General features: G+C 42.7%; 1 protein-coding gene across 5 annotated transcripts; it reads left to right on the forward strand.

Annotated features, from left to right (window-relative positions):
* The first annotated feature begins 1,702 nt into the window (after positions 1-1,702).
* On the forward strand, positions 1,703-24,444 carry PANK3 (pantothenate kinase 3). 5 transcript variants are annotated; one of them, XM_066197494.1, is made up of 7 exons: positions 1,703-1,950; positions 10,643-10,995; positions 11,820-12,073; positions 12,181-12,357; positions 14,286-14,409; positions 16,642-16,767; positions 18,089-18,931. In XM_066197494.1, the coding sequence occupies exons 1-7, from the start codon at positions 1,923-1,925 to the stop codon at positions 18,137-18,139; spliced, it is 1,113 nt and encodes a 370-aa protein (XP_066053591.1). In that variant the 5' UTR covers positions 1,703-1,922; the 3' UTR covers positions 18,140-18,931. The 5 variants fall into 5 exon arrangements, with proteins under 5 accessions (XP_066053591.1, XP_066053590.1, XP_066053592.1 ...); XM_066197493.1 differs by lacking the exon at positions 1,703-1,950 and adding an exon at positions 1,997-2,036; XM_066197495.1 differs by lacking the exon at positions 1,703-1,950 and adding an exon at positions 3,722-4,152.
* The last annotated feature ends 730 nt before the right edge of the window (positions 24,445-25,174 follow it).

The following is a 25,174-nucleotide window of genomic DNA, read 5'->3' on the forward strand; positions in this document are numbered from 1 at the left end:
AAGTGGGGAAAAAAACCCTTATGAATTCTTGCTGGAAAGGCCAGGGTTGCATGTCCTGCCACTGGCAGTGGGCTCCCCTCTGGCTGCAGAAAATCAGGAGAGTCCACAGCCCTCGGAGGAGGTGTGACAGGGACTGACTGTGCTCATGCCTTTGTGTACTGAAAATGAGCCAGCGGGTGCCCAGTGACATCCCGTGCCAGGAGCAGTGTGACCACCAGGACCAGGGCAGGGATGGTCCCCTGTGCTGGGCACTGCTGAGGGGCACCTCAAGGCTGTGTCCAGCTCTGGGGCCCTCAGTTCAGGAAGGACACTGTGGGGCTGGAGCGAGGTCAGAGAAGGGAATGGAGCTGGGGATGGGGCTGGAGCAGCAGGAGAGGGTGAAGGAGCTGGGAAAGGGGATAAGGAGCCTGGAGAAAAGGAGACTCAGGGGGGACCTTCTGGCTCTGCACAACTCCCTGGCAGAAGGGAACAGCCGGGGGTTCAGGCTCTGCTCCTGGGGAACAGGGACAGGAGGAGAGGGAACGGTCTGAACCTCCACCAGGGGAGGTTGGATAGCACAAGGGATTTCTCGACAGAACGGGTGATTAGGTATTGGAACGGGCTGTCCAAGGAGGAGGTGGACTCGCCGTCCCTGGCGGTGTTTAAGGGAAGACTTGACATGGCACTCAGTGCTCTGGTCTAGGCAGGTAAGGTCATGGTGGTGTTTGGTCCTAGGCTGGACTCAATGATCTCAGAGGTCTCTTCCAACCTAACTGATTGTGTGATTAAACATCAGCCTGTTGCACCAGGTGAGGAAAAGTTTCTAGGGAAACAAAGTTGTTGGTGAAATCACTGGAGTCCAGGCACAAGAAAGAAGCCATTTCCCAAACTGCTCCGCTGCTTAATTGTGAGAGCCCTTCAGTCAGAGCGAGGGGAAATGAAGGCAAACTTCAACTGCCCGTCTTATTCACAGGCACACAGCATTCGCGTGCCTCTCGCAGCGCCGCAGGGTGCGAATCCCGGGACCTGACACCGGCGGCACCCGAGGGTGTCACAGCGGCCGGGGCCCGTTCCCGCCGGGCCCGTGCGCCGCTCCCCGCGGGCGGCCATCGGCGGCGGGTCCACCGGCGGCCCTCGGCGGCCGTCGGCGGCGGGCCCATCGGCGGCCCTCGGCGGCGGGCCCATCGGCGGCCATCGGCGGCGGGGCCATCGGCGGCGGGCCCATCGGCGGCGGGCCCACCGGCGGCCCTCGGCGGCCCATCGACGGCGGGCCCATCGGCGGCCATCGGCGGCAGGCTTGGCGGCGGGCCCATCGGCGGCCCTCGGCGGCGGGCCCACCGGCGGCCCTCGGCGGCGGGCCGGTGCGCTGGGGGCCCGGGGCCCGCCGGGAGCTGTAGGCGCGGCCGGACTGCGGCTCCCGGCCCGCCCCGCGCCGGGCGGGGGCAGCGCTGCGGCAGCGGCGGGGCGGGCGCGGAGCCGCCCCGGCCCCTTTGTGTGCGCGGCCGCGGCTCCGGCGCCGCCGCCATCTTGTGCCGCCCGGGCCCGCGTCCGCCGGGGCTCCGCGGGGCAGCGCCGGGGCCGCGCTCCCGCACGGAGGGGCCGAGCGGCGCCTCCCCGCGCTCCCCCGCCCGGGGCCCGTCCCGCCGCTGCCGCTCGGCACCGTCCGCTCGGCGCCTCGTCGGCGGAGCGCGGCCGCCCCGCCCCGTCTCCCCGCCCCAGCCCGAGCGCCGATGCCGCCGCTGGAGCGGCCCCTGCCCGGGCCGCGGGCGTAGCGGCGGGCGCGGCCAGCGCCGCTCCCCGGGAGGCGGGCGCCCGGCGGACGACGAGCATCAGGAGAGGCAGACCCGGCCCCGCGGAGCCGCCGCCGCCGCTGCCCGCCCCATCAGGCGAGCGGCAGGAGACCCGCCCCGGCCGGCAGCGAGCCGGGCCGCCGCCGCAGCGCCATGAAGATCAAGGATGCCAAGAAGCCGTGTAAGGCCGGGCCGGGGGAGGGGGCGCGGGGCTGCAGTGGCCATCCATGGATCCGGGAGGTGCCCGCAGAGACGCGTCTCGCTCCTGTGCGTCCCTCTGAGCGAGGTGTCGGGGTTCGGGTGATCCTCAGCGCTGGCGGCGGACGGACTAGAATAGAAAGTGATATAATCAGTTTCTTGGGGATGGGTGCTGTGCTTGATGAAGATGGCACTTCACCACTGTGCTGAACAGCTGCGCAGGTGGCTGCAGTTGCTACAGTTTTGTTTTTTAAAGGCTAATCAACTCCTAATTATTTTTAGAATAATTACTAATATTTGGATAGAATTCTTTCATTAAAATACGCTGAATGCCCCCCTTTAATAATCGCAGCTGTAATAATATTTCTTACTGTGTATTTCTCTGGAGTGCCATGTTTGTTTTGGAGGGCGCAAACATGGTTTAGACTCAGGTGGATGTAAACAAAATGTCTGAAGATTACAGCTACTTCTTGGGAAGAGATGTTTGGGTTGAGTTTGGTTAATCTACATGCAGCTGATGTGCTTTCGGTGCAACAGATGCACAGCTGTGCAAGGCAACACACCTGTCAAGCTCATACAGGTGTGCCTTAGCTGAAAGGGATGCAGGTATTGCTCCACTGAGTTTAGCATCTTTTTCTTTGTCATCATACTTCAAGGCTTATTTTCAGGATGAGTTACTTTTTAGAGAAGATGGCTAGTCCCCGATTTCTAGGCCTTGTGTTGTTCATACAGTGTGACTGGCTAATGAGCAGCATGCAACTAAGATAGGATGTTGGAAGTCAGTGTTTTAAATTTAGTTTTTGAGAAGCCCACAAAGAGGAAAATCACCAGACATTTGACACAGGAAATATTAGCATAGCTCTAGAAATAGCTATAAAGGCTTTGAAAGTACGTTGTTTCCTGTAGTCTGTTGGGGAAACCTTAAATATGCATCTTGTAGCACGCAATTAGCCATCACCTCTTGTTAGTGCCAGTGTGCGGAAGTTGCTGAAATGACTGTAATGGTGTTTATGAAGAGCAGAGTTCAGGCAGCCTTCTTTTTCCCTGGTATAATATTAAGAAATCTCATCAAGACAGCAGTAGTTGGCTGTTCAATGTTATAGTGGTTTGATCATTGAAATGGGGAGACTATGGCTGCTCCTGCTGTAGAAACCTGCTCATTTCAGGACTGTTTCTGCTGGACCTCAAAGCCTGGTTTTCTGTAGTGGAGGATTTAAGCCTCATGGTTAAATAACAGTGTAAATGTTATCTAGAAGTTTTAACTGCTCCAGTATGCTGCAGTTGTAGTTATGCTCTTCCAGTTCCTTGAGTTTGAACTTTGATATCGGTTTCGTGATGGGAATTAGTAACAGTTGGAACTGCATAAGCAGGATGGGAATGTTACAGCGTCAGTCTACGTTGTTTATGTCTTCTTGACTCTTGAACACACTTCGGAACTGGTGGCTTTTTTAAAGATAATGGCACAGAGTTTCTTAGGCGGTGAACTTTAGACTCGTTCTGCAGATTTCTGCTCATGGTTAATTACACTGAGCTGAATGTTTGAAGAGGACCGGATGCACAGAAGCCAGAAGACTGAAATTGATGTTCAGGGTTTCTGGTACCCAAATAATGCCACTTTTAGATTGTTTACAAGTCACGTGGCTAAGACACTTGTAGACACTTTTCAACACAATTGCTGAGTGAACATTCCTTAGGCCAGGCGAGTACCTAATCATCTGTGATGGAGCCAGATGTGCTTCTGGGGAAAAACGGAAAATTGTTGCTTAACTTAAGAACCTGTGAAGTAGAATTGAGTACGTTGCTTTAGTCTGCCTTCTATCTGTGATGTTTAGCATCAGGAAGGAAAGCTTGATTGCAGTGACTGACATGACACAGGCGAGGGTAAAATGGAGACACCAGACCAGTTCAGAGTTCCTGATGTGGGTACATCGCCTCGACATGCTTGTGTGGTCCTCCCTTCCACATCTTCACCTGACTAGTGCTGTCACTAATTTGATGGAGTAAAAGCTGTGAGAAACAGCAGAATTTATGGAACGTGGCTTCTGAGATTGGTATCTTGGAAGAGGCTAGTAAAGGGCCATTTAAATCTCATCTGCTGGTCATGAGACGAGTCAGGCATTTTAAAGGAAGATAAGAAATTCAAATCAGGAAAACTTTGTACTGAGTAGCAGTGGAAGCTTCAGAGGTTGTGGAGTCTCCATTCTTAAGGATTCTTGAAAAACTTGCGAGGCTCGGAGTGTTGAGTGGACAAAGCTGTAGCTGACCTCATCCCGTGTTGGCAGCGTTCCTGTGGTGTAACGGAGAGGTCAGAGCAGATGACCTCCACAGGGACCTTCCAGGCACCAGTTGCGTGATAGCTCTTGTGAGGAAATGCCCGTGGGGAAGAATGGCTGGTAATTTCCAAGAAGATTTGCGAAGGTTGTTTGTGGGTTGAGATGATAAATTTGAGAGCAGCAGGTGTTGCAGAAGTGCTGCTATGTGGGATCTGCCCAAGGGGAAGGGAGCAGGATTCATTCAGAGAGAGCTGTGCCAGCACGCTGTGCTCTCCAGGGGAGCTGGAGCCCTTCCTCTTGGCTCTGGAGTGTAACCCGGTGCTGGAGGAAAGGCAGAGTTCGAGCATTTAATACACTGTGTTTGTTACTTCTTGCAGTTTGTTCCTTTTGATTGTTTGTTGAGACTAGCCTGAGAACAAATGCCTGCCTTTCCCTTGAGGCGGGTTGGGACGCACTAATACATGAATGTACGTTGGCGAGGTTTGAAAAGTCCTGCATCGACATAAAAGGAAAGATGAAAATTTCAAGTTTGTTTTCTCCAATGTGATTCTATGGACGCATGTAATCGCTGGGGACACGTGGAGGATTAGTGTAGTAAAATTGATGAAAAATTCATTTGGATTGATGGAAAACCCCTTATAAATAGATGGATTTTTTTTTCCCATGGAATTTGCTGCATAGTTGGGGTTTTTTTTGTATCTTTGCATTTTCTTACGAGTCCTTGAAAGCTGATTATTAGCCCATAGCAGATGTTACAGGCTCTCACTTGATTGCAGTTGAAAAATGTATTTCTAATAATGAATTAATACTGCCAGGAACAGTGTATACCTAAAGAGTCATACACAGTGCATCTTTAAATGTTAAATTATGCCTCTGCATCCTGTATCTCCCCATAATAACACCTATCCCCAAAGAGACCGCTGCTGAAATGTCAACAAAATTACCGGAATGAGCAAGGAGGCAGAAGCTGAAAGCAGCGATATTTTCTTGTATTGAGCTTTGTGTGGTACCCACTTGTAGAAGTGATGAAGCCCGTGAAGAGCAGTTACAGTAATTGCCCATTACCACCTGTCCTCCCACTGCCAACGGGGCTGTTCTGGAGCGTGATTAAAGGTGCCTGAGTGGGAGTTTGCAGAGCGTGATGGAGTTTTCCCACAAGGAAAATGGGAGGATGTGCCAGGGTGTGTCAGATACATTTAATTTGCATGTTAATTCTGTCCAGCCCAAATGTGGTTTGGGCTGGACTTGGGATTTTTGAACAAAAAACCTGTTACACAACTTGCTAAGGAGAGAAAGTCTCCAGTGTCTCGAGGTCTGAGGACACTTCAGTGCAGTAGAGGCTCACAGGCCATTGAGATGGGTGTTCGTGGGCACAGCAAAGGCATTTTGCTGCCCAGCCCTCAGGTTAATCCCATTTAATTTGGCAGTTCAGCAAGCTTTGGTGTGTTTTCTCTTAACCCGTCCCATTGTTCCCATTAGCTGCCTTAGCCCCCCAGCTGATTTTGCTGTTAAAATTTGCCATCAGGTTTTACTTTGCCAAAAGTTTTAGGGAAATGCTGGAAGTATAAGAATGGATGCACATGTACAGAAGAAAATGCATTTGAAGAGAGTGCACAATGCATTCAGTTACGTGTTTATAAACACTAACTGTGTAATAGTTCAGTATGACTTTTAAATAGTTGTTTGCCTTGTGAGTATTCAGATAAGAATGGGCTCAAGGTTAGTTTTGTTATCAAAGGCTACATGCTGAGCTGAATTAGATAAGTTTTGAGCATCAGAACTGATGACATTGCATGCTTTCATAAAGATCTGCTGCAGTGCTGGCAGAAGTGTAAGTTTTCGTAGATTTCATGATCATCTTCCTTTCCTGTATTTTAAGGCTGTATAGCATCGTGAACTTTGCACCCTATGGCAGTTGTTACCCAAGCCGTGTTTGTACTTGCAGTGCAACAGTCTTATTTCTTAATAATGCATAAGCTTTCTTGCAGAGATGACACAAAATGTGGTAGGCTGTTCTTTGCTGTCACTGACAGCTGTGAATTTATTTTTTTCCCCGTGGTGCCAAGCTCCTAGCTTGAATTAGGAGTTAGCTACTCTTCTTTGAAGGTTGATTCTTGTTAATTTATACAGGATTGACCCAGAGTGTTACTTTATCTTACAGGGAAAATGAAGTATTTCAAAGGTGTTTGTGTTTGAAATATGTCATTACATTCATAGGAAAGAGGTTGACAGGAATCCACTTCTCAGTTTTTAAAAGTGAAACACAAATAGAACATGAAACTGAGGAATCTTAGGCTTGACTGAATGAGGGGGGAGTAGCTGAGTTTTGGAGCGTGTACTTCCTGCAGCTTTGGATCCAGAACGGGTGTACAAAATCTGAATGTCTGATCAGTGTAAGGTCTGGGTGGGAATTTCAAAGGTCCCCTGAAGAACCCGTGGAAAAGGCAAACACTTCAACCTTTGTGCTTGCACCGACAAGGAAGACATATACTGTAATTATTTCATTTATGATAAGATATAAGTAACCTTAAGACTGCTGCCAGTGACTGTGTACAGCAGGAACTTGAGAAGTGCAGACACAAGAGAATGAGGCTTCCTGGTACCTCTGCCTCTTCCCTGCACCTACCTACACATGCCCTGTATCTCTGAGGATTACTCAGGTTTAAATAACAAGCAGCAGCCACAGCAGCATGGCTTTTCTTACTCAGCAGAACAGCTCCATCATTACGTGACCACAGCACGCTTCCCATGCTGGAAGTGCTTTGCAGTTGTAGGGAATCCTTTTAAAGATCATGGTTTGTTTTAAATCCTGAGCAGGTTGCCCCTCAGAGCTGTCTTCACAGCCTGAACTGAGCAATCTGGTGCTTTATTGCGAGGGTTCCTGGTTGCCATGTCTAGGTGGGGACCACAGTGGCTCCTGGAAGAGCTGAGGAGTGAAGGAAAATCTGGATTTGTAATTAGGGAGATTGTATATTCTGGTACTCCACTTGGTGTCCTGAAGATAGTTAAATTTGGTGTGAAATTTCACATCAAACACCACACGGGTTTTTGACTTCCCAGTTAGTGTTCTGCTTCACGTATCTGTCTCTTCTTGGATAGTAAAGATCTGTATTTTGTGTATTCTTAAACAGAGCCTGGCCTGACTTCCTAAAAGCGGAATGTGTGTTTTTGGAAGAGTTTTATGTAGTTTATGCAAGGCAGTTGGGCCTGTTCAATAAAAAGCTGGACTCTTACTTTTCCTTTTTTCAAATTGTTGCTGACCGCTGCAGGGAGGAGCTGAACTTTGAAAAGTTAGGCCCTGGATTTGTTCTGTGAATTGCAGTTAAATTCTCAGCAAGGAATATTTCTGAGCTGTGCATCACTTTTTGTGGAATATTCCTGGGAATAACAATCAAGGGGAGGAGATGAAAAAATCTTTTAATGACCGAATCCCCACAGAGCTGTGGAAAAAAAGTCCAGTTTTAGTGCAGGGGAATTGACTCTCCTTATGGATTGAAGCTGTGGGATGATGGTTACAGTTGTGCAAGTCTTCAAACCTATTATCTGCAGACCTGTAAGCTTGAAAAAAAGGTTGTGTAATAGACACTGGCCTCATCCAGACATCTTTCTGTAACTGTGACTGCTGAAAGGATCAAGCTGATGTCTGGGGATGTTTTTTCCTAAAGGTTTTGCTGCTAGCATTCTGCTCCTAAATCTCTCAGAGAAGCTTGACCCGCAAATATAAATATAAAAATAACTTTTACACAGTCATTTATGCATCTCTGCATCCAGATATGATGACTGCTGAGCCAAGATCTACCGTGAGCAAACCTGCAGCAGTAAGAGGAAGGTTCACGAGGTTTGCGTGTTGTGTCCACGTACAGTTACATTCAAATTTGGTAAAATCTGTGTTTTTCAATTATTTAAAGACAGCTCAGATGTAGATAAATCCTGTATCCTTGCAGTCCCAACTGATAGTGCTCTTGCCATTTGTGTGTATGAGGATCCCCTTCTGTGTTGGGAAAACAAAATGGCTTTCACTTTCCTGGCTGCACCTGTAATAAAATCTGTATAAATCAGTCAAGAGTGGCTTGCATGCACAAAGACCCTTGTGTAACACCTTGCTGGTACAAGGACTAAGTTAACAGTACGTGGGCCCAGTTGCTTGTCAGAACTCCTCCACCTTGCAAATGAAACTTGAGCAGTGTACTTGCCAGCCAAATCTTGACAAATTTTCAACAGAAAAATGTAAAACTTCCTGGGGTTTGTCACAGAGGTGAAAACTGGCCTATTTCTTCAGTTTCAAAATCTGTAAATGGCTGTTAAGATCACTCAGTTAACCCGAAAAACTGATGGTGTACAGCATGATCCCATCTTTCAGCATAAAATGTGTTCTGATTTAAATTATGGAATAAATGCACAGTTCAGCTGTTCTTGTTTTTTACTTGGTGTGCAAGATCCATAAACCTTAAGACTTACAGAGGCGTGACTAATGTTCTATTTGCAAAAGCTTTTTGGATCATTTAACATGGGATGAAGTGGATCTTCTGACAAACAGGCATGACTTGCACCAAATCATCCTTAAACTCATCACATGAACTTTCAGCTGTTCCCCCCTTTCCTGTTTTGGAGGACAAGATCCCAGTTACTCACTAGGCCTGCTGGAGGGGAGGAATCCAGGTAGTGCTTGGGTTGGTGTGTCCTGGTTAAATTCTCCGTGGGTTGGATTGACTTCTTCAGGCATCAGCTGCCCTTCTTCAGTTTTGTTCTTGTGACATCATTCATGGCAAGAGGTTGAAACTTGGTGAGGTCACTTAACAAATCCTCAGCTAATTGTGGTCAAACAGATTTTCTTCTGTCCGGAGCCTCAGGGTGAAGAAAGCTGGCACGCAGTCACAAACTCAGTTCATGTGTGTCTTTATGCTTAGTCTTACGCTTAGCCCTCAGTTTTATGGAGAAGAGACCAGGCTTACAGAACTTCTCCATCTCCACTTCAAGCTAGATTTTGCTCACAGAATTAACCTTAGTATTTAAATTTTGTTTTTCAAGGTATGATAACCAACTAAATTTTTTTTTGTTACATCTGACAATATTCCCTTGACGCCCATTTCTGAAAGTTGAGGCATCATCAGAGTCTCTTTTCTTCTTAACTTTAGCACTCAATAAATGAACTGACATACAGCCAGCCTTGCCTAAATATATTAAAATATTTTGGTAGGTCACTCTTCTCAAGGATAGATCCCAGTGGTAATGTAAATACAGTGTAATTGCATCTTGCTCAGGATAAGCATGTTAACATCTTTTTGGTTTTGTTCCTGAGTTTCATGCTTCTGTAAGATAGAAATTACATCTGAAGAAATAGATTGGAACACTAAAAAAGAAAAAAGAAAAAAAAAGAAAAGAGGAGGCAAAACCAAGCAATTTTTAGTGTCAATTAGGAAATAGAATATGAGCTTCCCAGCTGGATATCCAGGATCTTTTTTCATCATAAAAAATAAGTTTTAAATACTGTTTCTGGGAAGTGACAGTGGGAAAGCTCTCAGCTGAAGATGTTGTCTTTGCTGTAGGGATTCTGAGTATCTATTTCACTGCACTTAGAAATATTTATTGATACAGGCATATTCAAATTTTGGTCCTGCATGTCATAGATTAAATCCCTTTTATGAACTGCAGTCATCCTACAAAAGGGACAAAGGCAAAGCATTTGTGGTTTGGTATTGTTATTTTGTAGTATAGAAATTCCCTCTTCCTAGCCAAGGTACCAAAAAAAAAAAGAAAAGAAACAACAAGTGGAACCTAAATTCAGTAATGTTCATTTTCTCTTTGGCTTGCACTTTTTAATAGGACATTTTGTTATACCTTTAACTTCAAGAGATCGAAATTTGGCATCTTAACTGTGTCAATTTTTAGAGTGTAGGCAAATAAATTAAAGCTTTCCTCTCAACAACCACATTATGTGAGGCACTGTTAGAGGGGGAGGAGTACCTGGCCTGCCCCTGTTGTCAGCTGTAATGTGTAACCTGCTTTCTTCAAGTGTGCACTGCAGTGTTTGTGCTGGACTACGTCAGAGCTGTTATTTTAGAAGTGAAGGTTAATTTAATCCTTTGTTCTCAGTTAAAAAAAGCGGTTGAATTTTGTTCATGAGTTGGTCTGAAAGATAGGGTATAGTTTGGGGAGTTTTTAGTTCAGCTTTCCAAGCACCTTATAGCATTTAAATGTGTAGAGTTGCTCATTTCTCCATTTTTACCTGAGGCCAGAGGGATATTTTAGGTCATGCAGTTGAAATGAGAACTAGCTCCTCTTTCCTGTGAGGTTTGTTGTTAATGTCTGTCTTTGAAAAGTACAGCCAGGGTTCAGCCTTCAGCTCCATGTATGGCTTTTGTTCTTCAGCAAACCTGACGGCTCCTTCTTGTACCTTCACAGCTTTCCCGTGGTTTGGCATGGACATTGGGGGAACGTTGGTCAAACTTGCCTATTTTGAACCAATTGACATCACTGCGGAGGAGGAGCAGGAGGAAGTGGAAAGCCTGAAGAGCATCCGCAAATACCTGACTTCCAACGTGGCCTACGGATCCACTGGCATTCGGGACGTCCACCTGGAGCTGAAAGACTTAACCATCTTTGCTCGGAGAGGAAACTTGCACTTTATTCGGTTCCCAACTCATGATTTGCCTACCTTTATCCAGATGGGAAGGAATAAAAACTTCTCAACACTACACACGGTGCTCTGTGCCACCGGCGGTGGCGCCTACAAGTTTGAGGAAGATTTTCGCACAGTAGGTAGCCTGGCTGGCCTCTGCCTGGAGCTGGTGCTAAAAGCATTGCTGCTGCTGGCTTAAAATAATCTGTATTTTGAAAAACTCTAGAAAGCTCTAATATTTTTATTAAGAATTGTATAAATTAATTAATTCAGGACTGTATGAAGTATGGTGGGAAGTTACAGCTTTCCTGGAATCCGCAGCACCTGTTAATTGTCCTTCTGCTTTAGGAGAGAACGGCAGCTTAAATGCCACCTGCAGAACTATGGAAGAACTGCAGTGAGCCCTAAGCCCCACAGAATTTCTGACCTGTGGTCTTCCTTGGAGTGTTGATGAAGTTGCAAGGATAGTATGATGCCACTGAGCTTTTTACATGCTGATACTTTAAAAATTACTGTTTTGACTTGTAAGATCGGGGAGGAACCCCACAAACCTTGAACAGATTTGCAGATGGGAGTTCCACCAAGATAGCACTCAGTGGGGCCTCGAGGGTATTTGATAACCTTTTTCTTAATTTAAATTGATGAAAAATGTTAATTTTTCAATGGAGTAATATCTTAGTGTCTCAAAAGTGATCTTTGAGCTTACTGAAGGAGATACTTACACTGCATCTCTTCTTGATTCAGGTCTGATATCTGGATTTACAATCCGATTAACTTGCTAGTTTATGTATTCAGAATTTAGCTCTAAATTCTTTGTTGGCTTTGTAGCGGCGTTGAATTCCTGAATTAGTCGCGTGAGATAGCTTCTTAAAAGTTGGGCAGTACAAATATAGTCATAAATTTGTAGCACATTTGTGCAATGTTAGAACGTGTTCCCACAGTCTTTCTTTCTTAACACAGATTGGAAACCTCCAGCTGCACAAACTGGATGAGCTTGACTGCCTTGTCAAAGGCTTATTGTACATAGACTCTGTCAGCTTCAATGGCCAGGCAGAGTGCTATTATTTTGAAAATGCCTCAGATCCCGAGAGATGCCAAAAGATGCCTTTTAACCTGGATGATCCATACCCATTGCTGGTTGTTAACATTGGTTCAGGAGTCAGTATTTTATCAGTCCATTCCAAAGACAACTACAAAAGAGTAACTGGATCAAGGTAATTTAAAAACTTACGGTGGGGTTGTTAGTCTAGGGGGCAATGACATAAGAATCTTTCGTGTGAGGAGATGCTGTTTAAAAGCAACTGGTTTTTTGTGTCCTTAGTCTAGGTGGAGGGACCTTCCTTGGGTTGTGCAGTTTGCTGACAGGCTGTGAAAGTTTTGAAGAAGCTCTGGAAATGGCATCCAAAGGAGACAGCACACATGCTGACAGGCTGGTTCGGGATATTTATGGAGGAGACTATGAAAGATTTGGTTTACCAGGATGGGCTGTAGCATCCAGGTAAGCAGGTGTCTCTCTGTGGGTTCTTTTGTTGGTTTAGGAAGCTTCCAAAACAAGACTTAAACTATTCATGCAGAGAACTGCTTTTTGTATTGTAGTCAGGTTACATTTTTATCCTAAAAGTATGTCTCCTCAGCTTTCCCGGAGCTTTAAAGCCACGTGCAAGTGCAGGTGCCTGCTAGGTCGATATTGAAGAAACTTCCTGAGGTATTTCATGCACAGCTTTGTGTGAGTCAGAGGGAACATGAGGTGATCTCAGGAGCAGCAGGAACAGAGTGCAGAGGTGGTGTGGTACAACCCAGCAGGCAGCTGAACTGCACACAGCCACTCAGGCACTCCCTCCAGTGAGACAGGGGAGAGAACTGGGAGGAAAGAAATAAAATTGGTGGGTTGACATTAAGAGTGTTTAACAGGACAGAAATGGAACAGAACAGAATGGTCCCCTCCCAACTCCCTGTGCAGCCCCATCGTGCTGGCTGGTGGGGTGAGGAGCAGAAAAGGCCTTGACTGTGTGCAGGCCCTGCTCAGCAGTAACAAAAACATCCCCTGTGTTATCAACAGTTTCCAGCTCAAATCCAAAACACAGCTTCATAGTAGGCACAATGAAGAGAATAACTATGCCAGCTAAGACCTGCACACAGCTACTAGGAAGGAAAATAACTTTGTCCCAGTCAAAACCAAAACGAGAGGGGAAAAAAGTACCAATTTCTTTTTGATTTGCTAGTCATTTAGTAGAGACATCATTTAGAGGGAAGGTCAGTGGGAGATGGCTTTTGTGTTGCTCTTACGGTGGAGCAATTCCTCATTGTTTTGGAAATGTGGTTGTCACTACAGGCACCTGATGGAATGTTTTAACCAGTTTTCTCACTGGTGAGGGTTGTTGAGCACAAGCACTTTGCACCATGAGAATGAATGTCATTGTCAATGACAGAGGACTTTTGTCACAGTTGCACATACTACTGGCATTGGGGAATATTATTGGTGATATTACAGCTTCACTACCCTTACAAAAGATAAGAAAAATAAACTCTGCAAGCGGAACTAACATGTACATAAGAGTGTTCATTAAATCTTTGCTGTTATTCCATAGTGAGTCATAATTCATGGCAACTTAATTGTTCTCCCTCTCCTGCCACCTGAGTCCAAGGCTCTTGAGAGCCCATGTGCTGAGAGGTTTTAATATCTGTGAACTTCACACTTCAGTCAATATGTTTTAACTTGCTTTATGTCGGTGCTTTCTTTTCTCATTTGCTTTTTAAGATCCTTAAGAGCTTTAATGGCTTTTTGAGTTTTCAAATAATCAGGATTCCTGTTCTCCAAACTGACTTCTATCTGGCACAGAATCCTTGGTGGTAAAATATCACTCGTAGCTAGGGATTCTTTTCTTTTGTGCTGTGCATGGTAAGGGAAGTGCCCTTCTGATGCAGAACTCTTCGTTTGTGCAACCTAAATTGCATTCTGTCAGTTGTTTTATTTTGTTTCAGAGGGTCGTGTTCTATCATAAAACCATTCAATTCATCTCTGGTTTCCTTCTGCTTTGAGAATAGAAGAATGGATATGTATTTGTGAGAAAGCAAGCATGAGAAGTGGAGGATTCACCAATCAAGCAGTGATTTAATTTACAGTGACTAGATTTGCAGAGTAGTCTTCTGTGAAGAATAAGACTGTTTTACTGTAGGTGGTTCTTCATGGAAGTCAATAATCTGAACACAAATATTTTGCTGGGAGGCTGTTACTGTAACACAATTGACTGTGAAGGAATAAATACAGATGTAGTGTCAACTTGCTCTATTTAATACACACTTAAAAAGCGAAAACATGAGACACAGGTTCTGCTCCCTATGTCATACATTAAAAAAATCCATTCTGAAATGATTTCAAATGCGCATGAATCACTTTGTAACTCATGGCCATTTCTCCTGTTCTAGTTTTGGGAATATGATCTACAAAGAGAAGAGGGAGTCTGTCAGTAAAGAAGATCTCGCAAGAGCCATATTGGTTACCATCACCAATAACATTGGCTCTATTGCTCGGATGTGTGCAGTAAATGAGGTAAAAACTTCTGACAATGAACTGATCAATCTGCAGCTCTGTTACTTGTCTTCACATGAAATGACTGCTAAAATGGTGTATAATGTTAAAGCTTTTCAGGCATTCTCAAATGAAATGGGGAAATTCATGTAGTAGCTTTGAGTTGGGCTTACAGTCACCCTGTTTTAGCAAGGGAACTTCAAGTCCTTCATCACAACACCTGCAGGCTCTGGGCTCCATTCTTCAACAAAGCTCCTCATCAGGTACCCTCCCCATTGGCAGAAAGATACCCTCGTCCCACTTCTCCAGAGACAGTCAAAATACTCTGAAGCAATTCCTAGTACTTCAAGCACAGAACAGCTGGGGTTGCAAAGGAGCCTTGGAGATCACGTAGTCCAATTCCCCTGCCAAGGTGGGCTCACCTCGGGAATGCATCCAGCCCTGAAACATGGACTCAGGGACAAACTGTGAACTCTGTGCTTGGAGGTGTCAAAATACATGGCTTGAACAACTGCAGCATTTAGGTTGCTGAAAGTCCTGCTTTGAGTAGTGCATAATGTTGGCCTCCAGCAGTTTCTCCAGGCTGAAATTATTCTCTGATCAAAGCCTTGTTTCTAGTTAAACATTCTTTTTAATTTTTTCTAGCTCTTGAGACTTAAAAATTGCTTTGACACGTCTCATCTTGCTGGTTGATACAGAGAAGGTTTCCTGCCATCCTCTGTTTCTCAGAGTTTAAAAAAGAACCAGTATGTGTTCAGTATCAGTGTGGACAGCCAAGAAGCTGTGGAAGAATACTGAATTTAGGCATAGAAGATATGAGTGTCTGAGCAGCACGGACTTCTTCCTTTATTACCAACAAACTTGGGATAAAATGAGCTTTGGTAACAGCTTTCTTGGAGGTGACTGTGGGTAACTGAATTTCGAGCTCTGCTTAAAATCTTTGGATGTGATTGTCTCAGAAGTACCAGCAGCCCTGTTAGCTGACGTAGCCCTCCTTTTGCTTAGGAGCCAGATTAATTATATTTTCTGGGTTTCATACTGCAGCTTCTCCCTCAGTTTCATTATCTTTCTCTCATGTCTGTCTTGGAGAAGAAAGGTAATTTTGTGTGTGTTAAGTTCGTTTTTGCTTTATGGCAAAGCTTAATAACAAAAGAGTTAAAACGAAGTTGAAAGTACATTCTCCTTGCCTTAGACAAATGTATGTATTTTATATTTAAGGGTGGAAGTAAATGGGGACAAATCAGAACTTGTAACCTGCACAAACTAGCTTTATTCCAAGGGGTTCGTGGTCTAATTCCAGCTATGTCACAGAACTACAAACCATAAGAAATAGCTAATAGCTATTACTACACAAAGTAGTACCTTGAATTGATGTATAAAGATGAAGTAAATGTCATTATTTTGACTTCCTGCAGTAGAGCAGAATTATGGTTTTGTGCCTTAACTATGAGTCTATTTTGTCTTCACTGGGAATTAATCAAGATGGTTAAAAACCAGTTGCATATTAGACATCTGACTACAGGTTGAATTGTCACGTTAGTTATTGTAATAACTTGGATATGATCATTTAATGCAATTAAGTGCTTTTTTAAGCCATGCTAAGGACTAACACAATTACATTTTCTTTGGTCCTTCCCCTTGTGTCATTAAACCAGTGTTTAATATTTTCTCTTAATGCTAGATTTACTTGAGTTAGTGGGGAGTCTTAAATGATTTTTCACTGTTTTACGTTTGACTTGATTAAAATTCACAGCTCACTTGTAGTGTTCAGCTCGTAGTCTGCTATCAGGCTGAGGTATGCTGAGGTCTGAAGATGAAAGGAACATCTGTCATGTCTCACTGCCTTCGGCTTCTTTACAGTGCTGCCTTGTTGCATATGGATCAAGCAGCATTGTACAGGGCTATGAAGGCATTGAGTCTTCTCTACCAAACACAAGTATCTTTATTTAATTTCACTTTGAGCTGGGCTCTTTCTTTGGTGTAATTGCTGAAAATGCGCACTTAATTTGAAACACAAATGCTACTTGTCTGTAAATTAAGTCCTTTAATTCTCAAGGGTTGCACCTTTTTTCCTACTCCCCAAGTATGCCATGTTGTAAATTTTGAAACCGTGTTTTAATTGTGGGTTGTTTGTTTTTTGTGGTTTTTCTCCCTGCCTGAGACAGTCTTCCCTTTCATAGCTTTATTTTTCAAAGCTGTGTTAAACAATGAAAAGACTTAATCCTTTGCTCTTTTCTTTCTTTTCTTTTTCAGAAAATAAACAGAGTTGTGTTTGTTGGCAACTTTTTGCGTGTGAATACTTTGTCAATGAAGCTTCTTGCATATGCACTGGATTACTGGTCAAAAGGCCAGCTGAAGGCCTTGTTCCTAGAACACGAGGTATGCTGTGGCTCATTTATCTGTGTGCATTGTTTCACCATAAATCAGAAATGCCTCCATTGAGTAGCTCTCATGTGTGATATCCTGGGGTACCAAGTGCTCAGTCAATATTAGAAATAAGAGGAGGTTTGTCTTGCTGAATTGGTTCTCTGGGAACAGTTCTCTGCCAGGGAAGTACTTCTGTCACTTTGGGGTATCTCAGTTCATGCTGTGGATCTTAGGAGAGGGACAAGAAAATGTTAAACTCTGTACTAAGGGTCACCAGCCTTCCTTGGGTTTGGGTGGAAACAACAGTAAGTATTGTGTTTCAAAGAGTGCAGAAATGTAAAGCTTGGCCCTTTGAAACACTTTCATTGTTCTCTGCTGAGCTTGAGCAATGTCTTGAAAGTCCAGACTGCTTTGACAAGGCCTGTTTTCATTCCACCACAGACCCCTCAGAGCTGTTGCAGTGATTTTATGCTTTGAGAATAACCTGCTTTTGTGCAGCTTCTGCCATCTAGATCGGTATGCAGTGCTGGGAGCTTTGACCTGTTTTGGTTAAAATAGAGGCAATCAGTATTAATTACAGGTGCAGCAGTTGCTGACTTGTAGCTTCTGGGCAGTGGGTTGGGAGTTTTCAGTTTTCTTGGTCTGAAAATACGACAGCATTCCATCTGTTCCCTTCAGCTGATTCTCACAACTCTCTTCCTTTGTTGCTTATCCCAAGATTTACAGTCTGTCCTGGTTTCCACAATAACAGTGGAATAGTTCCTTGTTAGTTCTACCCTGTTCAGATTTTACTTGAGTAAATTTTAAACTCTTATATTTGCTCAAGTGTATATTCCAAACACTTGAATGCTACTTAGTTATAGGGAGGGGGAAGATTTCACTCCACAGGGGAAAACTAATTCAACAGGAGAACGTGGTTCTTTGCATGCAGGCAGGTAAACAGTCCAAAAGTGTGATGTGTGGATAGTTCAAGGAATTTTTCACTTGTACTTTAGGAATAATGTTGCTATGGGTATTGAAGGTTTTTTAGCAGCTCCGTTAGGAAGAAGAAACAAACCTGATTTCCATGCTTCAGGAGTCACTGATGCCTGTCTTAGAGGTCCTGCAGTGTATGGTGAGGCTTGGCAGGAAACCTCCTGAAATCAAGCTAGATAAGAAGGATAAAATGTTTGTTTCACAAAGCCTTAAATAATTACTAAGAAATATTATATATTAAAAGTTTATAGCGTTCTTTCTGCAGCATGTATCCATCAGATGATTGTTGTCACTTAAATGTGATTACTGCAGAATTTCAAATCCTACTTAAACTTGATTTTTGTTTCTCTTTTAACAGGGATACTTTGGAGCTGTTGGTGCTCTGCTTGGGCTGCCAAATTTCAGTTGAGGTACCAGATGTCACTACACTGAACTATTTTCCACCTGAACGACACTTGTTTATGTCAATGGGAATTAAATCTGGGGAGGGGAGAAGAAAACAGCTGATTTTCTGTGTCTCTTTTTAAGAAGTGATGAAGCTACTGAGTATTGCTGTTGTAAGGAACGGGGTTTCACTCTGCTGGGCATTGGCAAGTGAACTGTTTGTGGCTCTTATTTATGTTCTTTGGTACCTGTAGCCAGTAGTGAACTTCTAATATGCAATACATCCTCTGAAAACAACTTTCCAGAAATTCCAGGAAAAAAAGAATGCCAAACCCTGAAGTGCTCAGGATGCAAATATTGCAGGTTTATTCCCAAGGCTTTAAGCCCATTAGTTTTATATATAATCAGTGACTGAAAAATTATTTTCATTACTTATACTGTTACTATGAGCACAAGTTTTATGTGTACTTAGAGAAAACAAAAGACAGCAAGGTACTGTTGACAAGATGAGGAAACTGTAGACAATTGCTTCCCACAGTAAACGGTAATTTTTTTTTTATTTAATGTGTAATGGAAATAATATTAATGCTTTAATTTCCAATGGGAAGAATAGAAACACAAAGAATCAGCCAAAGCAGCAGATTAAGCAGTTGATATTTTGGAGGTTTCATGAAGATACTCACCTTAATTTGTTGGAAGATTCAGCTGGTATTTTGGGAAGGTTCCTCTGTCTTTGGTTGTGTTTGGAAAAGAGTTCAGTGATTAATGAAGGCAATTTTGGGGGAGAAGATTATTTTAAATTTTTTTTTTTTTTTTTTTTGAGGACATGACTTCCAAAATGCCTTCTGGAATTTTTTTTCTTTTTTTTTTTTTCCATAAGTTCTGCCATCATGAAACATAAAGCCTGAAGGAATTGAAGAAATCCTCATAAAATAGACTAATTATGGGACCTCATAATTCTGATGTATTGGCTTTTTTCTGTGGAGGTTTGGAAAAATTTTGCCCCATCCTACTCATTTGAAATTGTGACTTCCCTGTAATTTTGTAAGAGTTGATCAGAGTTCAAGTAGATGTTGAAGTTGAAAGGTTACTTTTGGCTTTGGAAGTTTGTTTCTGGAAGGTGAGGACAGCCTCAGAGTTTGTATTGCAGCAGCAAATGGACCAATATTTAATGCACTTGCAATATGGAACCTTTCATCAAATTGTGGCCTTGGGATAAAATCCATACTCTAGAACTGATTTTTGGGGTTTTATGTAGACTTTTAAAATTTACAGTTGTGATTATTACAATAACTTCAGTCCTGAAGCCAGGGCATGAGATCTTAAACTTACAGGGCTACTATAACAGTCAGTAGCTGTATGACTTTTTGTGGACTAAAGAGCTACCCAATTTTGTGATATTTTCATGTTAAATTTATTTCCTGTAACTGCATGAGGAGCAACCAGACTCAAACACATTCATATCTCGGGGTTTAAGGTTTTTAGAACTGATTGCTCGAGTATTCCACAGCGCGGCTGTGTTGTATTTACAGATGCATCCCCCTGGTGTTAGAAACCCTTGTGCTATTTTCAGTCTTCTCTTTCTCAAAATTCAAAGCCCCAAGCTAACATCATAGGTTTTTGCTTTTAAAATTTACTGTGGTCCTTTAAGAGTACAGTACCTTAGAGTAGGCAACTCATTAAGTGCAATGCTGATCAGAAATGCAGTTCCATTTATTGTTGCTTTTCCTGGTACTTGTACTACATTTCCATTGTGCTTGCTTTGATGTTTCACTATAGACATAAACAACTGAAAATTACACTCACAGTTCAGCTGATCTAAAGCTAAATCAGAGCACTTCAGAAAACAAGTGAATACAGTTTTTCTAGAATGTCTTTACAAATGCTGTAAACTCTTCCTTTTGAGTTCGGATTGACTATCAAAAGTAACCTTTATTTGGTTATAAAACTGTGTAAAAACTTAATTTTCTGAATGTTCTGGCAGCCTGCTGAAAATTTTGCAAACTAACTGCATATTTTACTTGCAAAGGGTGCTTTAGGAGACATACTACAGCTCCATTAGAAACAGTTCCTTTAGACCATGTTTATTGCTACTTCATTTGTGATACTGAGGATCCTCTTGAAGCAGTAGTTAGAAGCTACTTGTATATTTAACCAAAAGCACATATAGAAGATGATTACCTAATACCCATAGTTAATTAAACCAATTGAGGTTGATGTGACCTAACATACATTTTTTTAAGTAAACTGTACAGAGTTACAAAATAAGCAAATGGAGTAATTCTTGAATAGCTGTACTGTATAGAAACTACTGTGAGAATCAAAAAGTATGCCCTACCTCTGTTTATTTCCCTTGAGCTTCTAAAAAAATTGGCTTCCTGTTGCTAATTTCATCAGCACAATTGTTACTTCATTACAAGAGCAACCACAGCAGTTGTCAAGCCCTACTGTAAAGCCCAGGGGTCCTGTATTTAAGCCACATCTTCGGGTTTCATCTCATTTTCTGTCAGCTTAGAACTTGTTATTAGTCTCCAAAGATTGACTCTACCAGCAGGAGAAATGATAGGCATCACAAATAGTTGCAAGATAAGCCTTAATGTCTTGTCTTCTAAATTCTCTTGTAAACAGGTTGAAAAGGCTTGTTTCTTTTATATGAATCACTGAAGTAGGTTGCTTTTTCCTCATACAGTCTGTTTTTACTTTCATCCTTGCCATTTCTTTTCCTCAGAGCTAATTGGTTGAAGCAGCTTTAGGGTGAATTGATTCAGTGTGATGTACTACAGTAGAGAAAATTTGGGGTTTTCTCAGGACTACTGTTGTCTTCTCAAGTGGAACCACTTTCTAGAGGAAAGTTCTGTGACAGTTCTTGAAAGTAAAATGTAAGACCTATTGTGAATGTGTAATCATTTGCAGCTCAGTCAGCCATGTGAGTGCCTTTTAATTTTTTCCTATAATGGCAATTTTTTGGTACTGGGACTTTATCCATGAAGTTTCCTAACCAATACTACTTACCAGAGAAATGGCAGGTAATTTTCTTGGCCGTGGAGGTGATCCCTTTAATCCAGTGTAGCAAGAGATACCAGGAAAACATCATCAGGTTTCTGGCTTCCTATGCCTGTAGCCCTTAATCTTGGGGTAATGATTTTGCATTTCTTGGTCTTATCCCTCCCACTTGGTCCTTTCAAGTTTTATGCACAGTTTTATTGTAGCAGCAGCTCCCTAAAAATCATGCAAGTTTATAGTGAGTAAGTACTGTTTATTTCTGGGTAGAGAAGTTCAGTCCTAGGTGAAGTTATTTCAAGCTATTAAACGTAACCACTTTGACCTTTCTGAGTCTACTTGGGTAATTGCAGTTTGAATGAAAGGGGAACTCCTACAATACATCTGGAATATTTAACAGGCTGGAATTAAAACATCCTCAGTGTTCTTTACTGAACTGAGTAGAGGTTTCAGTACAAACAGTTTTTCATTCTTTTTAGTAAAATCTCGATACTTTTAGGAGTTCAGAGAGAAGCTGCAGTGATACACCCTGTGTCTTGGTTTGCTCAAGATTTCCCAAGTGTGTTCATGTGTCTGCCCTGCCTTTTGAAGATGTTTCCCTCTCTCCAGCACCTGTGTGTTTCTACCAACAGGTGCTCAGAATCAGGAGTTCCAGGGTGGAAAGAAGAGAGACCAACCACATTGCCCCGCTTAGCCTCAGCTGTGTATTCAAAAGCTCTGGCTTCTCCTGACAGATCGTCTGCTCCTTCAGGAGTACTGTGACATTTCTACTTGTGCTTCAGGTGGCAGTATAGATGCAAGGTGCCTTTAAGGGCTGAAATACTCTTTGTCTCCACCCAATATAGGTTTTCAGGAAACATCTGCTTCCAGATCGGTTGAAATAACTTCTCATTTCTGAGTATTTCAAAACCACAGTAGGGTTTTAACATTTGGAACTAATTAAAGGGTCTTTTATCTAGAGTAGATCTCTGCTAGATAAAGACTAGATGATGTCTTTCACATCCAGTCAATAATTTTCATTAATGAATGAATAAATTTGTGGTCAACCTGATTTTAAAAATCACTCTCACTGTTGGCATTCTGGATATCCTGAGGAAGCAGCGAGTTCAGAGCAGAGGTGAAGGTCAGTGTGGTTCTGTTGAACTAGTTCTGGTCAGTTCTAGTTCTAACAAGACTAATTCTTTCCCTTGTCACTTGGCCTTCTTTGCTTATCTACATCTTTTTCTCTAGGCTTCAAACCCATGTAATATGTAACAGAGCTGAGGTTAAAAAGTGGACAAACATCAGTGGGTCGGGTTGGAAGTGTTTGAGCAATGCCTGGAGGCCCCAGTGCAGAGCTGGGGACACACTGGGCACAGTTTCTGTTTGGATGTGGTAATTTTTTCACTTCCCATTTATGCACAGTCAGAGGGGGTGGGCTTCACAATCATTGTGATTAGAATGGGAGAATTCAATCCTCAGACATGACCATGGGAGATTAAAAAAAACGCTTTCTCTAAGTGTAGAAGGATAATTCCTGCTTAAAGTTCTTTAAAGTTTTACTGGTGTATTCCAAAGTACATCACCAGTATTTTGTCAGCTGTGGGAAAATCAGTAATTCTCTTAAGTTAACAAAAGTCTGCAGATAAGCCTGTTTTATTAGTTTCACTTACTCCACACATGGAAAGCATGTAAAGTCTTCTTAAAAAAACACTTTTGAAAACATCTCAGATGACGCTGTAATATGTCTGTGATTATTCACGTGCTAATGGAATATGTTTGAGCAATCTCAGTTTGCATAACTGAGTGTCAGATCCTGCTCACTCTGTAGTTACTTGAGTAGATCATTCTTTTAAACTAATGAGCAAGATTTGGCCTCGAGGTTTTCTGCCTGGAGAACACAATAATGCTACTTTGCATATTCCTGCTGGTGCTAAATCATTTGTTGAAAATAACGATTCTAAATAGAAATTGTAAATAAAATATTTATGGCCTGGTCCTTTTGACAGACTGAAATTCTATCATTTGCCAATACTTTTTGGCCTTATTTTGAGTTTCCCTTTTGGGATTTTTTTTTTTTTTTTGACACTGTGGACTGTGTTTGTTAACGTGGCAAGTCATTGGCAGGTGTGGCTTCCTGTGCTGCTTTCTGTAAGGCCCGTGGCACATTAGGAGACAGATGAGTTTTCATAGCTGGATTTCCATGTCATCCCACATCTCGTTTTCTTACTGTAGCTGTTTGCACAAATTGCGTCAAGTGGAACACAATTGGCATTTGTTCTCTGCTAAAACTTCCAAGAAAGTCAGCCACTACTGAAAGTGTTTAGGAAAGCTGTTGGAAAGTCAGAAATACCCATTTAAAGTAATTTTAAAATCTAAATGTGCTAATTAGTGTCGCCTATAAAATGGACTGGAATATAGTGTGCTGGTTGCTAATCTTTGCTATAAATTGCTGGCATTTCACAGTTCACATTTCTGGCATCAGTTTAAGAAATTGTAAATACAAGCTTTGGGAGGAGGTATATTAGCTTCAGATTGTGCATTATGAAAGACTAGTGAATTAGTATTTTGAGACATATTAAATTACAACATCTTGAAAATTAATGTGTTTGTGTTAGGGTATAGAGGGCTTTAGGTAACCTGCACTTTTACATTCTTGAGTTTTGGCATTTTAACAAACAGACATTTAATTTTCCATTTACTGTCTTGTCATATGCAGGCCTTGTAATCACCAGATTCTGTCTTCAAGTATTTGTTTTAGTTAGCAAAGCAGAGAGGCAAATCTGCAACTTGTAAAACCCTGGTAGGATGGAAGTTCTCTGAAGAGCCATTTGGTTAAGTTGCCTTATTCTATTACATTGCACTCATGGTATGTCTCTGCTTTCTTGTTTACTGTTCAGACACTGAAGATGTGATGTAAAAATATGTGCTACAAATTTTTCATCATAAATCACTCATGAATACCTTTTGTGTCACCTGTTAAAACAGCTCTTGTAAATGATGCCTTTATGCCATCTGTAATACAGCTCTTGTAAATTGTTTAAATTATTTTTTTTTACAGATTCTCATTATTGAATGTACAGATTAGGTCCCTTTAATATGTCACTGAGTAAATTTGATTTGGGCCCAAATATGGACAATGCTGTAATTCATCCCATCAGAACTGTAAATAATTCTGTACTGCTTGTTTGCATGAGTGAAGTTTGGATTTCATTTGCTTTGTCATAAACCAACTCCTCTGTCATGGGCCTACTTTTTACAGTTTGTTTTCCTGGTTTTATTACCATTTGTTCTGTACGAATGTTGAAACAGTACTTTGTCTTTTCCTAATAAATAATTTGAGATTGTTCATCGTTGGCCTGCATTCGTGGGTTTTGTGTGAGGGGTTTCTGGGTGTGTTCCTTTCCTGTGACATCGTAAATTTCTGCAACATTTGATACTGGGGGTTGTTCCAGAATATCTTTAACTACGGCAACGTGACTGCTGTGGTTCCATGCTCTTTTCTTCCTCTAATAAGCTGATAATTCACAGCTCTGGGATTCAGGTGCTGTTTTCAGAAACCCTGGATGTGCACTGGTTTGCGGTGCTGAAGAATGAAGTGTGCTCTGGAAGCATTGTAAGCTTTCCCCTTCCAAATCCACCTGCTGCTCCCTGCACATGGATGAGAACTCAGTATCATGTTTTACTGAATAAAATACTTCATGTGCAAAGTGCAGACCAGATATATAAACTAACTGCTCCTCTTTTGGAACTGCCTTTTGCTTATGCTTTGAAATGCCAAATTTTGTCATCCTGAAGTTGTCCTAATTGGATCCTACTGGGCAGGAAGTTGAGAGGAGGGGAGCATGTGGCACAGCAGCATCCTGGCAGTGCAGCTTGTGACAAGCTTGCTGTGTCAGAGATGACCCTTCAGGGTTCTCTGCAAACATTTTAGCCATCCAAACCACAAAGCTTTGCTTTTAACTGCCAGAAATGAAAATTCCCTTCTGTGTTGTATCTCCAATGAGCTCTGCACCACAGTTACGTGTTTTAGGGGAAGTGAGCTGCCGAGGAACACAAATTCTTCACAAGTTTAGGGAGC

Source organism: Chamaea fasciata, unplaced genomic scaffold (assembly GCF_029207755.1).
Source record: "Chamaea fasciata isolate MVZ Bird 193981 ecotype frontalis unplaced genomic scaffold, bChaFas1.0.hap1 SCAF_15, whole genome shotgun sequence".
NCBI lineage: Eukaryota > Metazoa > Chordata > Aves > Passeriformes > Sylviidae > Chamaea > Chamaea fasciata.